The sequence below is a fragment of the Malania oleifera genome, chromosome 1, assembly GCF_029873635.1.
Source record: "Malania oleifera isolate guangnan ecotype guangnan chromosome 1, ASM2987363v1, whole genome shotgun sequence".
In the NCBI taxonomy this organism is placed as follows: Eukaryota; Viridiplantae; Streptophyta; class Magnoliopsida; order Santalales; family Ximeniaceae; genus Malania; species Malania oleifera.
In genome coordinates this window covers 83958684-83977196 of record NC_080417.1, presented here as the reverse complement: position 1 = coordinate 83977196, position 18513 = coordinate 83958684, and the positions used below count along the sequence as shown (strand labels likewise).

The 18513-nt window shown below is 36.4% G+C and overlaps 1 protein-coding gene across 1 annotated transcript in view; it reads left to right on the top strand.

Moving 5' to 3' along the window:
• LOC131158503 (actin-related protein 4) overlaps positions 1-17238 on the top strand; it is a 53358-nt gene extending 36120 nt beyond the window's left edge. Inside the window, exons 17-20 of the mRNA XM_058113374.1 lie at positions 3992-4054; positions 15759-15823; positions 16454-16522; positions 16736-17238. Of these exons, the coding sequence (XP_057969357.1) occupies positions 3992-4054; positions 15759-15823; positions 16454-16522; positions 16736-16781 (243 nt within the window). The 3' untranslated portion in view covers positions 16782-17238. The remainder of the gene's footprint in view (positions 1-3991; positions 4055-15758; positions 15824-16453; positions 16523-16735) is intronic.
• The last annotated feature ends 1275 nt before the right edge of the window (positions 17239-18513 follow it).

Sequence of the window (18513 nt, the reverse complement as noted above, 5' to 3'; positions counted from 1 at the left end):
GTAGGTGCTTACACAGCTTAGGTAGTAAGCAGTAGGCAGTAAGCACAGCTGCAGCACAAGTCTTAGAACAAGAAGTTGTCAAGTTTACAAAAAAAATAACCAGAGCAATGATCAATCAAAAACAGAAATTTCAATGAAGTTAAATGCTTAAATAACTTGAGGATATTGTTGATTCTTTCTTGAAGAAAAAAAAAAGAATGGCAATAAAAGAAGAGGAAGAAGGAGAAAAAGAGAGCTCAGTAGCTGTAGCTCACTGCTGAATGATTATTCCTTGAAGCTTTTCAAGATTCAAGAAGAATATATGTTCTAAGCATACCTGGTTGAAGGGGGCTAAGGTGTGATAAGTGAGGACTGAGGAGGGGAGTCGAACACCAAAGAGCTATTGAGCAGTCAAGCTGCTCCAGCACCATAGAGTTGCTGCTGATCGAGCAGGAGTAGAGGACTGATCAAACACTGAAGGGCTGCTTCCAAGTGTAGAGAACTGTTTGAACAGGAGTAGAGGACTTATCGAAAGGTTGCTGGTTTGCTGCTGAATGCTGATCAAACACCCAAGTCCCAAGGGCTCTCTGGTTGTCAAACAGAAGTCAGGCGCTGGGAGCTATTTTGCCATAGATTTGAAGATTTTGGGCTAAACGTAAACACTTTGGGCCCTTTGGGATAGCAAAGACATATTGTGCCTTATCTTGAAATCCCAAAAAGGGAAAAAACCCGATCCAGACAGCAATATAGGATCGGTACGACTCTACTTGTGATTCTGATTCTATGATTCTAATGATTTCTGAATGATTCTAATGGTGTCCAATTTTTCTTACGAGTTGGATCACTGGGGTGAAATTGGACTGGGTCACAATTTTAACAACCATGTGTGTGTGTGTGTGAATTTTGATTATGACATTACTATTTATAAATATATTTCTTTCATCATAATAACTATTTATAATTTTTTAATACTATTACAAGTTCCACAATGTTTTTGCTTTGTGGTACCAATGTATTTTTTTATATAACAAACTATAAGCCTGTGTTTGTTACCGGAATGGAATGGATTGGAGTGAATTGGAGTTAAAAATTATATGGAAACTATATAAATTTATAAAGACAATTCTAAGCCTATTACTAGTTTATTGTAACTAACGTATTCCCTGGAATAGGCAATCCACAAACTGAATGTAACCTTAGTCCTTCCTTTCACACTCTTAAATCTTAATTTTTCTTTCTATGGTTCTCTTTAATTTTATTTTCTTTCTTCCCACCGATAGTGCTACACACCACAGGGATTAATTTTATGTTACTTTTAGTGTTGATCTAATACAGCTTCTAATCCTTAAAACTTTACGCATGCAACTAATAACATCATGAAAAAAGGTAATATTATTTAAGTTGTCTTTAGGCTTATAGCTTATTATTTTTTGGCAATAGATTCTAACCCTTGAAATGCTAGGTACTTCAGTTCCCTTTTTTTGAGATTCAATTATTATTTTTCTAGTTGGTAGAATCTTATGAACTCATTATATATATAAAAGATTTTCTTAGCTGTGATAGCAGATTGATTGTCTGTAAGGATCGCATCACCCTTGGAGAAAGTTTAACTGGGAATGTCGGATTCTGGTTTTATATATATATATATATTTTCTAGAATGGATTACTAGCTATGAACAACTTCATCAGCAAAAGGAACCTATCCATCTTTCAGAAGCTAAATTTAAAAGATGTTCTGATGGAAAAGTAAAGATGGTGTTTAAACCGCCAGAGGCTCCTTCGTCCAGCACTCCTCCTATATTCCAGTCGCTTATGATTCGTCCTGTCACATTTGAAGACAAAATTCCCATAAGCCATGTTAAAGCTGATGGATTTCCAGTCTATACAGACAAGATTGAAGGACATTTCATATGGGATGTGGATCCCTCTTATGTGTGATGAAGATTGTGATTGCAGAAAAGGATGAAATAAAATAGAAAAAACAGGGAAGACGAGATATCCTACCTTTACAATGGGAAAGAAACTAAACTAGAGGTAAATACAGAAGGTATAAAGACATCAATTCAAGATAAGCCATCCAATTCTGTCGCACGTCTTCCAAAGAAACATGCTGGAGAATCCATAACCAAACACCAAAGAGATGCCTAGAAAATCATTCTGCTCCAAAACATCTTACCGGAAGTTGCAACCCCTATAAAAATCCTGGCATTTCTTTCCTCCAGATGCACTAAATAACAGCCAGAACAGTACACCTACATAAAACTTTCCTCTACTTTCTCTTACCAAAATCTCCAAAGACAGTAGTACAATAGCGATCCAAAGAAGCTGGGCAAATCCAATTTTCTCTAAATATCCCAAATAAAGTATTCAAAAGTTCCCAGGTGAAGGGACAAGTAGAAACAAAAAAAAAAGGTGAGAGCAGGTTTCCCATTCCTGTAGTAGAGATGAAAAATATAAGGACTTTCTTTGTTGGGTATTTGCTTCTGAAGTTGATCATTAGCATTGATTCTCTCAAGAAGCAGTCCAGGAAAAGGCCTTATCTCTGAAGGAACTTTAGCTTTCCAGACTAGAGAATAGAGGCCAAAGGATCTGACTTTAGGATCATGGATCAAGTGAGAGAATGAAGATTTGCACGAGAAATCCCCGGAGGGATCAAGATTACAAACATGTATACCACCCCCCACCTGGACAAGAAGCTAGTCCAGCATGATAATCAAAGCAAGCTCATTAATTTCTCTCATTGGGTTCCCCCCAAAGTAAAATCTCACAAAAGTCCCCCCGTCTTGGGAAATGAGAAAGGTCACAAGTGAGGGAAACCAATAGCCAAGGGCATATTCCCAATCTAATTGTACTAGAAACGGATTCTTTCCCTATCACCCAAAATATAATGGGTGTTAGGAAAGAAAAACCAATGAATTTGTGACACAAATTGTCCTAGGATTGGAGTAAGTCCTATTAATTCCTGCAAAAGCACTGTACCTATTTTGTGAAAGACAAAATTCACTGTGAATAACCTTGTGTCCAAGAGAGTTTGGTTCTGAAGATGCATACAAGAATGGTGGTGGAACTTCAAAAATTTTTCAAACTTTAAAGGTAAAATGATAAAAGAAGCCATGGAATAGTTTGTCCCTGAGACCTGGCTCAGGAAGCAAAGGTTTGGAGTGTGGTAAGGGAGATCCAAGGTTCAAATCTTACCAATAAAACAAAAGCTTTCAAAAGCATTGAGTAGTAGCAGATAACAAAGAGGCAAACACTTTGTGGAATAAAATGGCTGGTTGCAGTAGAAATATAATAGAAGTGTTCTAGTTGAACTGAAAGGAAGAGATTGGTGAAGAGAGTTGGTGGTGAGGACATCGAAAAGTTAGCTAAAACAAAAAGCAAGTGGTACAAGGCATGACAACAGTGTAGATATAGGGAAATCTTTTTTAACTATGAGGAGGCAAGAAAATATGTGGTTGGGTTGGAGTTTCAGGCATAATTGAGGACTTCTGATGTTGTGCTGCAAGTAGAGGCCACCTTTTTTCTTTTGAAAGCTGGGAACTAGGAGAATTGGGTGGCGTTTACTTAATCTGCTGAAACATTTTGCTATGCATTATCATGCATTCATTCTTGTTCCCATTGTGGTGGAATCTAATTCATTTTTTGTTTAGAAGTAGGAGTGCCTGCAAATTAAACATCTGTATCCCTCAATCTGTTTCATTTGCTTATGTACATGTCAATTTCTATGTTTGGAATCTTACTGTCTGATTGCTACACATGCTTTGTGTCTTAAATTCTATGCAACAACAGCACCAGTTGTAATGGAGAACTGTTGCACAATTTCTTTGGTTAATGTGTTGACTTTAAGAAGGTCTGTACTTCCATTGGGCAAAAACGAGCATTATGTGCATGATTTTGTTAATTTTAGATATTTGTCCTAATGAAGTAATTCTCTATTCTCATAACTCATTGTGCAAGTATTATTATTTTGATTTGATCCATTTTATGTTTTGCCGTTGTCTCCTATATACAGCTTGCTGGTGGTACAGCATCAATGCAACAGTTGAAAGAACGTCTGGAGAAAGATTTGCTGGAGGTCTAGTTTTTATAAAGCTCAATCTACTGATTCTTTTCTTTTAAATGTTTGCTGATTCATTTTTCCTCCTTTTTCTATGAACACGTGGAAAATTAGTTATGATTTCTAATTATTTCTGTTTTGTTTTTGTTTTTCTATTTTTTTTTTTAAATTTTGTGATCATGTGCAATAGTCAATGATGCAATTAAATTTTCATCTTAATTTTATTTTTCTGTTTTAAGTTAAGAGAAAAAAATGTTTACTAAGAGCACCAATCATGTGCAACCCAAGTGCATGAAAAGATTTGCAGGGTCATAGTGATGTAGGATGGGAAGGCGGTTATAGGATGGATCTTCTTGATCCATTTGGAGGCTGATTTCAAGGAATAGGGTCAAAGGAGAAGCGCATATGTTTTAAGTTTAAGTATTGGCTAGAATTTTATGCATGTGAGGTTTGGAAATGTAATTCTTTAGAGTTTTTTGTTGGTAGTTTTCATGTATTTAGTTTTGTCCATCAGTGTTGCAGCTATGTCAAAAAGTTTGGTGGATTGGAAATTTGAGAAGTTACATGTGTTTATTCCGCCTGCATCTTCTTCTTGCTCTTCTCTCTCCTTTTTTCCCTCTTTGATGCTGTGCCATTTTGGTGTCGCCCAAAATTCAATTGAAATCCTGCTGTTTCTTTGCTTTCAACTGCATGATCTCCCACAAGAGCCTGCTATTTCTTCTTATTCCAGGTTCAAGTACGCATAAAGCCTTGTTACTATTTCCTCTCTTTACCATTGAGCCTTATTTTTGAAAAAAGAAAAAAAGTACCAATCTTCTTTTTTCAGTTTCCTGCGAACTCCAATAGTTCCAGCATCCCTTTCCCAAAATGCATCCGGATTACTTCTCCTTAATATACCATCTAAGTCTGGTCAGTACAAAAAGAGAGCTGCCAAAAAAAATCTTGTGACATGGTGATCAATATTGAGTTGTCTCAAATGTGGAATTATTGTTGGTTGGATACAAATAACGGAAAATGCTTTAAAGATCCTTACTAGTACTTTGAGTAGGCTAGCAATTGAAGTTGCAGTCTAGGGTAAGAGGCCAGATTCTCCTACCAAAGAGGAACGTGCACATCTACCATCGTTCCTCACACTTCTTTAAGCTGCTTGATGGCTGAAATTATAATTTAAATATAATCATTTGAATAGAGGTTCTAAACTTGGAGGCTTCAGATTTTAATAGTGTCGATTCTATTGATGGATTTGATGATTGGGCGTATTTTTGAATTATTTTTGTATGTCATGAATGCATTCTGAAAATTGTGTTGTGCATTATCCGTTATGCTAGTAATGAAGTTCATGCTCAGTTATTTCTGCACTTCCCTGTAGCTTGGTGCTTATGGAACAAAAATGTTGTGTTTGTTTGGAGTGTGTTGGGTTTGTCCTTATTCTTATGACTGACTTCATGGTATCATTGCAAATAGGTCCACTGTAGTTGGGGAATAGGACATCTGTACTAAATATTCCTACACTCTTAATCTTATGTCTGTCAGCAAAAATGCAAAACCATTGAATTATTCAATCCCTTCTTTCTCAATTTTGTTGTTATTCTAGATTTGAAGATGATAAAGGCAATTGGTGGAGGACATGTAGCTGGTGTATTTTGCTATTTTGAGTTGCTTCCTCCTTGTATTGCCTGTGCTGCTGCATCCTGCACCACCGCTTTAAATTTTCCATTGCTCCAGTCATCCCTCCTAGGAAAAATTTAAGCAAGTTCTGCATCTATCTTAGAGTGAGTCATGTCCGTTGAGAAAGCATCATTTTGTTTCTTTTTCTGATGACTGTTGAATGATGACTTGGCTCTATGTAATGAAAGAATGTTTAGAGTTATTTACTACCTTTTGTGCCTTTTTTTTGGGGTATTCTTGTACTCAGAAAGGGTATCAAGACCACTGTCCTTCATTTCTTTATATCTTCTGATGTAAGTTGCTTTCAGTCTACTCTGGAGACCTTGATAATTTCTTTCCACTACCTCCTCTTTCCTGATTAGGACTGTGTCTTTGCCTAGTATGTCTTCATGAGCCGTCATTTCCCTCGAGTCCTTGTCATCTGGATTGTCCTAATTTGCAGGTGTATGCATAGCAGCGACTTTAGGTGAGACCCTTCAGATTCTGGTGTTGTGCCTTCAGCCCCTTTTCTACTGTTTCCAATGACCTTCCTATTGCTGTTCATAAAGGTGAATGAAAATGGTTCTCATGCCTTCGAACCTCCTTGCAGATGAATGATACTTGGAAGCTTGTGCCACATCCTCTATGATTTGGGTGTGTGTGGGTCTTTGTTGTGATATTAAATCTGGATGGTTGTGCTACCCTTGAAAGTGAGACTAGCAGTTAAAGGGTATAATCAGGCATATTATTTAGACTATTTAGGCAGTTCTCCCCACTACCCAAGCTCATGTCCACTTGTCTTGTAGTCCCCCAACACCCCCCCCCCCCTCTTCAAATGCCTAACGGTTATGATGTCTCTTGATCAAACTATATCATGGATTGGATTTCGCTAGACTATTTATGGCTCCATTGCACGAGTTAAAGTAGAAGTTCAGTATAAACGTATCACGATGCTATTATTTTGACTTTTCTTTTACTTTCTTAGAGGTGGAATAGAATAACCTGGTTGAAGTGTAATGCTCATATGTTTGCAATGCACTGTATATCCCATACTAAGCCCCATTTTTCTACCATTTTCTGGGAGTCGATGACTATTCATAGCTATTATAGGTCATTGGCCCTAGTTGGATGTGGAGAATGCTTTCTAAATGGCGATCTTCTAGGGGAAGTTTATGTGAAGAAACTTTCCATGTTTCTTGCTTGGGGAAAGTTAGGATTGTTACATACCTAACAAACACTTTGTATGGTCTGAAGTAGTTCCCTGGAGCATAGTTTGTTAAATTTAGTGATGTGGTGATTGAGTTTGGTATCTAGAGATGCACGATAGATAAAGTGTAGAGCCTGAATGTAGAGCCGTAAACCATATAATTTATGAATTGTTTTGGTTAAAGAAGATGTTTGAAGATCTTTGTTTTCTACATTTGTGGCCTATGGAGTTTTCATGTTTGAGCTGCAGCACATATTGCTTCCAACCCAGTTTTGCCATTAGAGTAAAAAAAACATTGAAGCTTATCTATCTAGAAAAAACTTGTGTAGAAGCTCACCACTCATGTGAAGTCTAAATATCAACTATTTGATTTGTTTACTAAGTCTTTGGTGGTGCTCAAGTTAAATTTATTTGTGACAAGTTAGGAGCACCTGATATATACACACTAGCTTTAGGGGGGACTCTTTACATGTTACCATGTGTATTGTTAGTTATCGTACGGTAGTTAGGGTACTATTGTCCTTTTAATGTACATGAATTATATTTATACATAGAGTGGGAGACCTAACATTGCAATAGGTTCTCAAGTTACAACCAAGGTCTTAAATTTCAATTTTGACTAAACTTTCGTAGTTTTAAAAGCACAAAAATTTTTATGGAAATTTCAAATTTAATATCGATTTCAATTTCAATCTGAAAAATTCAATGCAATTTAGTACTAAAGCATGGTATATTTTTTGAAACTTTAGAAATGGTTAATAGACATAATACTTTTAAGTTTTAGGACTATATATTATAAATTAAATACATCTGTGTTGTGTATGAGGTGCAGTAGTTGTTATATAATAGTGTATTAAACATATTCGTAATATAATGTTGTATTAAACTTGTTTAGTTAATATAAATGAAATTCGTAAATCAATTAAATATTATTTATTATGCAAATAAAGATAATTTAGGCACGAATGATTAAATAAAATGTTGCTGATATCTAAGTTTAATTTTTCATATAATTTCAAAAACCCTTGTAATAATCTTTTGCTTCAATAAAAAAAATTAAGATAAATTAAGAAAGAAATTTCACTTTGCATCTAAATCTCACGTTTGAATTCCAAGGAAATTTCATTATATAGTTAAAATTTCAACAAGTTCCACCAAAATTTCAAGATTTTAATAAAATTTAAATGATTTGTTGACATTTCGAAGGAAATTTTTTGAGACAATAATCAATTGCCATTTCGATTACGATGGTCATGGGAAGTAGAAATTTCAAAAGTTTCATGGAAATTTAAGATCATGGTTACAACAAATCCTTCTCTCATCTTCTCTTCTATTTTTGTAGTAGATATAGTCTAGGTTAAGATTTTTATGTGTGAAAACACATTTTTATTACCAGTTGCTAAGTAGTAAAATTGTTCTTTGAAAGGAGTGGCATAAAATTGCACAGCCAAAACTTCTCTTATAGTGGTAAAAGGGAATGGAGAAAAGTGACAAAAGGCCATTAATCTTCTCTGGCAAGTGTAGTCATCTATGATGTCTCATTGGAGAGTTGTTTTCATTTAGTTCTAACAACTGAAATTCTTTGTGATGATTTTCAGTGATTCTCATCATTTGATACTGATAAATAGAGTTTTGTTAAGGTAGGACGGGTAATCTTTTGTGGTGGGAGGAGTTGGAAATGGGAGTTCATTTGACAACTAGGGTGGAGCATAAAATCTTCATTGTGAATTGAATCAAACGCATCATATTTTAGAATTTTCATGTTTGCGGGAAGGTCCTGTTCTCGTATTTTATTGGAAATAGAGGAGTTTGTGTGGTTCATTAAATATTTTGGGGTGATATGCAAATGGGATTGTGAAGCGGAAGCGAGGAGGCAAGGGGGCTTATTTTTTAGAAATGGAGGAGACTAGGTCTCCATCAAGTTGTGACTTAATGGGAAAGGAAAGTCCCTATGTCTAGAGAAGGGATTCGAAGGTGGAGGAAGGTAGGTCATTTGCATTCCAAAGGGAAAGAAGAACAAAGAATGGATGAGTTTCTTTGAAGTCCTATTGTAGCTTTTGAAGGAACACAAAGAAGGTACGGCAAACCTTTGACTAAGATGCACAGAGTGTGGATTGTTAAACCTTACTTGATTTGAGAAGCAATTGATGAAGCAAATTGTGTCTCGAGGCTATTAGAGAATCATTCTTTTGCAGTTGTCATTAGGTTTGCATTGACTAGGAGGAGTATCTACAGAAAGAGTGTTTGCCACTTTATAGGGGCAAAAGATTCTTTCCTTATTCAAGGTCAGCTTTTTGAGTTTGTTTCTAAATATACATTTGGGCTCAAGAGAGGGGGAATGGGCTTTTATTTAGTGGGCTGGCCAAAGTAAACATGAAATGGGTTGTTAAAGGGAAGGGGTTAAGTGGGTCTAGCCCAATTCAAGAGGCTGACCCATTATTTCTTGTACTTAAGATGATGAAATTGATTATATAGAGCCCAGAGGGCAACGATAACACATTTGGAAAGGAAAGGGAGGGACATATGGATGTTGTGAATGAGTTTGCATCACAAAAGGCTGAAGGCAGTTCAAGGGGGAACTGTTACAATGAGAAGCTTCAAGAGGATATTATACCAAGGGAAAAGAGGACAGTGGTCGATGATATTGCATCGAGTTCAGGGGAAGGGATAGGTGTCTTAGCAAAAGGGATTGGTAGGTATAATTTAGAGGATTTGTCGAAGAGGGATGGGAAGGACGTTCAACCACTTATGTCTTTGTATTAGAGGGGTACTTACACCCCTTTGGGAGATATTCCATCTTGTAGTAAGGGAGAGGATTGCATGATTCACAATGTTTTTTGCCTTTACTGCTTGATTTTGGGGGAGCATACAGTGGTGGGGATAATGGAGTGATGAGGAGAGTTCAAATTTGGAAGATGATTTGACTAACTTCTGCAGCTTTGAGAAGGGATTGTTAGTTGATCAGTTGGGAGCTGACTTAGAATTGGAAGGAGTGGATCTATTGGCAGAATTTACAAAGGGACTTTATGTGAACAAAGAAGAGGAATTGTTGAGTTGGAGCATTAATAACTCAGAGACATACAACAGTTTGGGAAAGAGTGTGTTCAACTATTCTCCGTCATTTGGCAAAGGGATGTAGATACGTTTAAGCACAACTCAGATCAGACAAAAGAATTGATTGATAATGGGTCTTTGTCCGCTGTTCCCGAGCCTATTATTGACATGGTTGACTTTGTTGATTTTCCTTCTAATAATGGAAGGGGTAATGATGTAGAGGCAATCGTTCCTTTGGCCGATCCAAACTCATCTGTTGCTTGAAAAGGTATTCTTCCACTTCTTGTCAAGTCCTTATCTTCTTTTGATGCTTTATGCCACAGGGAGGAATCTGTAGAGGGGAGTGCTTCTATTTTTGGTCTTGGAGGTAGTGAGGGAGACTGTAGAGACCCAAACAAGCTCCTAGATGACTTGGGATTGAAATTAGTCAGTCATGTTGGAGGTGAGGTGAGGTTAGGTTTGAGCCCAACAATTTATGAGTGGAAAAGAAGAATTTTTAGAAAGAGTTAAGGATTTGGCTTCTTCCATTAATTACAAAGGTGGGAAAAAGGTGTAGGAAAACGTGGTAAACGTTTAGATTATGAAGATTGTTAAGTCTAGGGGACTTCAGGAAGAGGAATGTGGTGAGGGAGGTTTTGCTTAGAAATTCCCATGATATTGTTTTGGTTGAGGAGACTAAGGCAGGTATTGATTTTTAGGAGGTTGTTAAAGTGATTTGGGAAGGTTGTTGTAAGGATTGTACTTTTTGTACCTTCTCGAGGTTGGGCGAGTGGGATTATTGTATTGTAGGACACTCGTTCTATCTCTGGATTGGATAATCTAGTTGGTTTTTTTCTCTCTACTCTCTGTTTTGTTAGAAATGAAAGGTTGGGATCAATGGTGGGTGTCTTGGGTGTATGGTCTTTCTAGATCGACTCTAGGATTTTATTTTATTTTTTTGAGATTAACTTTTTTTTTTTGTTTTCTTTCTATTTTTTTTTAATGCAAACTTAACTTCATTAACTCTAATTTTGCTAATAAATCTCATATTTTTAGCCTTTTCCTCATTTGTCAGTTCTAAATTTAAGTCTTCTACTTGGTTTTCATTAAATAGCTTAAGTAATTTTGCCACCTTTCTTTTGTCTTCTTCCTTAACCAAGACAATATCATCCTCACTTCTTGTACATTTTACATTATCTAAGTCCTCGCTCTTTCTTTCTTTAGCTTTGGAAAGTTTAAATGCGTCTCTTTTGCCTTTTTTTGTATCTAATCTGACATATAAATTATTAAGTGATCTATGTTTAGCTTCACTAATGACTTTTCTTGCATCTTTTTTCATCTCTTTTGTACTTTTCATAATTTTCCATGTTTTTACATTTTTTCCATGTTCTACACCAAATCCTTTTTGTCTTTACAATTTTTTGGGCATCTTGATCCCACTACCAACTTTTTTTGCTATCCAATAATCTGTCTCTCGATTCACCTGAAATTTCTTTGGCTATCTTATTACTTGAGCTAGCTATCTTACTTCAAAGAGTGTTTGTGTTTACACTAGCCTCTATTGTCCAATCACCATCTTTGGTCCTTTTATCTTTAAATTTTATCATATTTTCTCCCTTTAGCTTCCACCACCTAGTTCTCTTGCATTGGTTCATATTATCATTTTTATTTCATTTTTTAATGCATATATCTAACACTAAAACTCTATGTTGTGTAGTTAAGCTTTTATTTGAGATAACTTTCCAATCCTTACATAAGTAACGATCTATCCTCCTAGTTAAGAAAAAATCTATTTGACTTTTATTTTGTCCAATCTAGAAGGTTATTATTTGTTCTTCTCTCTTCCTAAGCAAGTATGCATTGTAACAAAATCAGATGACATGGCAAAGTCTAAGATCATATCTCTAGCCTCATTTTTATCCCCATATCTGTGTCCTCCATATATCCTCTCATAACTTCTGTTATCTTTTCCAATGTGTCCATTCAAATTAGCTCTTATAAATATTTTCTCAACCCTTGTTATCCCTTGTATAATACTCTCCATATCTTCCCAAAATTGTCTTTGGAGGTTTTCTACGAAGCCTAATTAAGGAGCATAAGTACTAATGACATTTATTATCTCTTGACCTAAGATCTTTTTAATTATTATGATTTTATTCCTTACTCTGTTGGCATCTACAACAATATCTTTTAAGTCTTTGTCTATAATGATTCCTACCCCATTCTTAAAGTTTTTCTTTTATAGTGCACCAAAGTTTGAATCTTGTTTTTTCAAATTTTCTAGCTCTCTCTCTACCCACTAAGATTCTTGAAGATAGATTAGATTTTCTTCTAATCATTGTCCACTATCTCCATGCTTTTACCCATGAGTGCCCTTATATTCCAAGTTGTTAATTTAATCTTAGTCTCCTAAACTAACTTTTAACCCACCCACATGCAGAATGATGCGGGAAGCTTCACATGTTTGACAACATACCTGGGTGCCGACACTCTGTGTTGCTTTGGGGCGACAACTTAGCCCACCCTCGTCCACTTTTCACTACACTCGGGTGGCATAAGTGCAATGCATCACTTGTAGGAGACGCCTCGGTGAATAATTGGTAAGGATTCATGTCATAGTGATTTGACAAGTTTTACATTAGCTGTCAGCTGCTTAACGCAACACTCCTTTACCCAGGCTTGAGACCAGCTTTGTGTGAAAATATTAGGGTATTGAGTGCATCAGAGGTATTACATTTTCTGGTTTGCTTCTTAAAATCATTCTAGATTTTACTAATAATTTTAGGTTGCCTTGCATTTTTTCTCGTTTAGACAATAGGATTCATTGCCTTGATTCTAGCTTTTGAGTGTCCAAATTGACCCATTGACATCCATTAGTACCATCATCTTATAAGCTTTGAAGCTGAAAGTGAGTATAAGTTGGTGGGGCATAGAAGAGGGTTCAAAGCATAAAATTGCAGAGAAAATCAGCCAAGTTCTGCATTTTATATGTTGCTGGCAGTTACCTAACCTTGGTAATGGGTGCATGGAATTAGGGGAGATGCATAATGATCAAGAGTTGTAGTGTTTTAAGTTATCTATAACATCAACCCAGTATTTGTCCTCTCTGCCTTTGCTCATTGATCGTTTAAGATACGAGGAAAGTTTATCCTTACAAATCCATTCAATGGAAGGAAGTTAGAAGAGAAAAAGTTATGTGCAGGAAGCTGGGTATGTGCTTTTAGTGCAGAAAGGACAGGTTGCGTGTAGATGGATTAGGATCTTGGCTTCAGTGGAAATTTGGATGTCTGATTCTTCTTGGTGGCGATGGACTACAGAAAGTTGCCAGAAGTTAAGAAATTTGGCATTTTTCTTCATGGGTTGAGAGCTTCCCAAAACTAAAGGGCATGATTTCTTGAAGTGGGCATTTGCCCAAGGAGGAAGCGCTATGGGGGTCATCCTGTTGGATGCAATATGGAAAATGCAGGAACTTCAATGATGTTCTTGAGGGTGTGGTAAGTGTCAATGCTTCAGATTCCCTTGGTATTGGTAAGAATCAGGTTTGCAATGGTGGGAGATGGATTGATCTGTTGAAAGAGTCTGAAGAGTAATGGTAAAGGTGGACGTCATATTAATGAGGGTGGTGTTCTGGCATGGAGAAAAAACTAGGATCCAGTTGGTGCTCATCAGCTAGGGCTTTCTATGCATATAGGCCAGGAAGGTGAAGATTCTGGGCTCTGGGGCCTAAACCTACATTTGGAGTGGAGAAGGGCTACTGTTAATCTTCTTTTTGACCTGGGCTAGTGGTTTTCTTAGGTGTTCTGTATTGCCCAAATCTGGTGTACAGTAACAAAGTTTTACTGATCTTGTAATGGGCCAAGATGGACAGCTCAGGCTGCTTAGCTGCTCCACCTAATGGTTGGCCCAAATTTTATCCCCATGACTGCAATTTAGTCCAAGCAGACATTAGGGCTGGGAGGATCATGCGGAGCTCTGGTGATAGTGAGATAGAGGCGCACAATATTAACTTCAATGAGGAAGAAGTGGGGAATCCCCTATGGCAATGGTGACGGTCTGGTTTCTCTGCAGGAAGAGCCAGTAGAAGATGAGTATAAGGTGCCTAACAATCAGAGGTCTGTTTTTTATTTAAAACAGATGGAGATGCATGCTGCCGCCAGCAGTGAATATCAGCTGGGATGCAATGGAAACTGAATTTTAACGGAAACAAGAAGCCTTTACATGTCTGTTCGGGTGGCATCTTCAGGGAGAGATCTTGAAAACTGAGATGTGGAGGACAAGGCTTGGAATTGTCAGAAGTCTCATTTTAGCGTAGGTATCTTGACTGACTTTGTAGGGTCTGGCAATGCCGGAACTCAAATAAGGCTAAAGTAGTCGGGGATTCTGATCATTTACCTGGAATTACTCTCTCGTGGACAAGCCAATGGAATCTAGGAAAAGTTCTACAGAGAAAAATCAATGGTGAATTTTCTTTGGGCAAAAGGAAATGGGTGATGAGTCAGGAGAGGAGAATGAGTTTGCCAGTGATTTTGGGCGTGACAGCAGTTTATTATTGAACGGTGGCGAATTGAGACTTTTTGGTTGATGTTGAATGTGCATCCATTTTCAGAGATTCCTTCAGCTGAGTTGGAAGGGGTTACCATATTTGAAGACGGAGTTACTGGAAATGGCAGAAGCAGGCTTTGGCTCTTAATTAGGAATTGTATTTTGTTTACCCCCCTCTTTTTTTCCCAAGGAGGTTAGTTTAAAGGATATTGCTTCTCAATGGTTGTCTGCTTCTAAGAGAATTAACTAATTTGAAGTGTTCAACATGGGGAAGGTTTGCAAAGGGGCTTCCTAGATTAGTTGGTTTAGGTTTTTCTTTTCATTTTTTTAATTTTCTTTTACTTCTAGTTCGAGGACCCCTTGCCCTTTTGTCTCTTAATAATTTCTTTTTCTATCAAAAAGCACCACTTTGATGGCCCATTACAGGACTGTAGCAGCCGTATTGGACCATTGCAGCAGCATAATGCGCTTCACCAGTGAAATTTAACCCCTTGCCCTGTTGCAGGACCATTGTCTTCTGTAATGGCACCACTCCTTTATTTTCCATTATATAACAGTCGTTATGCTGTGTAATGGCCTTTATTGCAAATCATGACCTCCATGAGTTCAAGGATGCCTTCGCATTTCTCTCTTCAGCAAGAATTGGATTTCTATCCCCTTTTTGAAGCTTTCCCAACCATGATTCATCCTCCCTGGACCACTAAAGTTCCCCTGTATCTGAAGCAGCCGTAAGCTCTTCAGCATCCAGATAAATCAAGACTCTAAAGTTTTTTTTTTTTTTTTCCATTTGCTGAAATTCTAACTGCATCCCCCACCCCCCCACCCCCCACCCACAAGCACCCGTTCTCTCCCTAACCCAAGCAAACAACTTGTTTTCCACAGCCACAAATCTCCTAGCTCCTACAATCCCAACCTCCCCCAACCCAAAAAAAAAAAAAAAACCATATGAAATGATCTATGATGATCCTTAGCTCTCTCTTAATTCAATCTCATTGATCTCACTCCCTCTATCTATCTATTTGTTAGCCTGGGTGATTGGAATGGAGGAATGCCTGGAAGATGAACATTTTATTGAATTTTATTCCAATTAATACTCATGTTACATAATTTTATTTTGTAAAAATATTAAATATGGTCAGAACAGTTTGAGATTGAACTCTTTTGGTTGGGCATTTGATTGTGTGCTCAATTAGGAAACAGAATTTCTGCTATTAGAGGAAAAAAAATCCTTTTTTGCCTCCTTTTTTATGAACTTAAATATATCCTGAAGTTTTTTTTATCCACAATGTGTAGGAGTCACCTCAAGCTGCTAGAGTTAAAGTTTTGGCAAGTGGCAATTCAACAGAAAGAAGATTCAGGTGGCATATGTTCTGTTTTACTGTTGAACCCTCTCCCTATCTGTCACACACATGCACGTGTGAACATGCAATATCTCTGATATGTAGTTTTGCTGCATTCACTGTTCTTATTTTTCCCATTTAACTGTTTTTTTTTTTGGTGAGAATAATTATGTCTCAGGGTTGTGGCATTGATGGTTTTCCTCATGGGACTGCACGACATTGAAAAATTGTCCTTTGTTTGAAAAATTGTCCTTCGTCTTTGCATCACCATACTCGCTCCCTCATGTATTCTAGATAATGCTTCTATATTGGACTCAACGTACGAACCCTTAACCAGAATGGAGGAGGGTTGAGGTGTCAGAAATTGCTTGGCTTCTAGCCTGCGTAGGATGGATAATGTTCTGAGCAAAGGGTTATTTGGTCAATTTCCATTTCTGATCAACATAATCAATAGGTTGCATTATATATAGTTCAACTTATAATTTAGCAAGGCAAATCTTGCTCTTTTTGTTGGGGTTGTTCTTTTAACTGTCGTGTACTTTAGTTGAAGAGTGCCTTTCAGTTATTTGAAACTTGTTTGCGTGTGTGAACAGCAGTTCACAACCTTTCCTCCCAATATTTTCCTGCTCCTAACAAGTCTTTTTACAGTGTTTGGATAGGAGGAAGTATATTGGCGTCTCTTGGCTCATTCCAGCAAATGTGGTTCTCCAAGGCTGAGTAAGAAGTCCCCCTTTCTGTGCTAGGTGTTTGTTCTACACTTACCAAAAAAAAAAAAAAAAAAAAAAAAAAAATGGGGAAAGAAAACTGACCCCCATCACCGAGACTCGAGGAAAATAAAATGTCATGTTTTTATACTCAAACATGAAAATGGAAGAAGTTTCTTGTAAAACTTATTGCAATTAGTTTCATTAATGCATGTCTAAATGTCAGGTACGAAGAGCATGGGGCTGCTTATATTCAGAGAAAATGCCCTTAGCACTGCCCATTTTTTATCCAGTCAAATGACATCCGTTTAATTTTATGTGGACGGGTAGAAGATTCCCTGAAGAACCAATAGGCCTCCACTCTCACTAGGCCACTACCACCATCATCGGCATCATCAACTGGTTTCAGTTATTCAAGCCACTTGCGAGCTTATCACATTTTGAAGAGTTTCCGGATCTCTGTGCTTCATAACCTTGTGTCCCCACTTCTCTTCCAAATGATGTCTTGGATGGATATACATGTAGCATGCTACATGGATTTGTACTGTTTATCTTTTTTTCTTTGTAACCTTTTAATCTCCCCTTAACACTGCTGCTAGCTTAGTTTAACACCCATCATGTGATGGTTCTACTGATTCCCATGTTAAGAATGTTTGTTTATAACTTCTGAGAATGAAAGCATACTTGGACCTTCAATTACATCATGTAATTTATAATATTTTTTTCTTAGCACAGTTTCTGTCAACTGTTCACAATTTGTTATGAAGATCATTCAATGAATGCCCTTTTGTCTCTCTTTGAATCGACTGCTACAACCCCAATTTCCAGCTTCATGAAGTTGGACTGAAAAACATGCTGGATTGGGTATTCCCCATAGCTTCATCCAATTTCAGAATGTCAATATTCATTTTTCTTTATGCTTTTGTTTGTGTCCCTCATTTATTTATTTTGTAATAAAAAAAGAGAATAATTTCTCTATCAAACTAGTAAAGAATTTTTTAACAAATAGAGAATGCATGTAGAAATGCACGCATATGACTTATGAGAACTGATATATCACAACATATCACATATTTAAACTAATGCTGCGGCCCATATTAATTTAAACAAAATTCATAAGAAAATTATAATTTGTGTTAGCAAATATAGACTTGAAATTTTTGTTTACTATATATAAGCAAATATTATATATATATATATATATATATATATATATATTTGTAATGATGTATATATTTGATACAAAATAATGGTGATTCGCATGTATGCAGTCGGAAACATTTGTAGAAATCATTAGAGATACTTCCAAAATTGTGTGAAAGATGCTAAAATGAAAAAAAATAAAAATTAAAAAAAGGCAAAACAATAAAAATTAATTAATAGGAAATAACAGAATTTGTAAAAAACTTTTATAAGATAAATAAAGCATTAAAGACAAGTTTGGTATATAGGTATAGAAAACCGAGAGGAATGGAATTGAATTCCTCGCTTGATTTTGTAACACTCTCCATTCAAGTTTTTATTGCATTCATTTCCTATCACATTCCATTCCATAAACCAAACATATCTAAAGTTCAACTTCTTGTAAGGCGGGAGTATTTCTAGAAACATGCAACTCAAATCCTCCCCTCCCACAAACCCTCCCCTTCATCTCTTCCTCCTCCCGTTTTGTTATTGAGTGCCCCTTGTGATCCATCCTCCTTATAAAACATGAAAATGACTCCATTAATATTTCAAAATAAAAGTGAATGAAAGATAAAATCAAAGTATTAGTCAATATAAGTGCAAATAAATTTTTTTTAAGTATTTCATTAGACTAATAAATTATTTTTCGTGGAATCTTTAGAATTTTAAATATTTTCGTATCTCTATCATTTTTTAATAAATTGTACCATACAGAAAAACCTTTTTTTACGAACTTACATTATCATTTTATCATTTCATTTTTTATGTTATTTTAACCTCCAACTTTATTTTGTTCATTTATCTAATTCTACATATTCC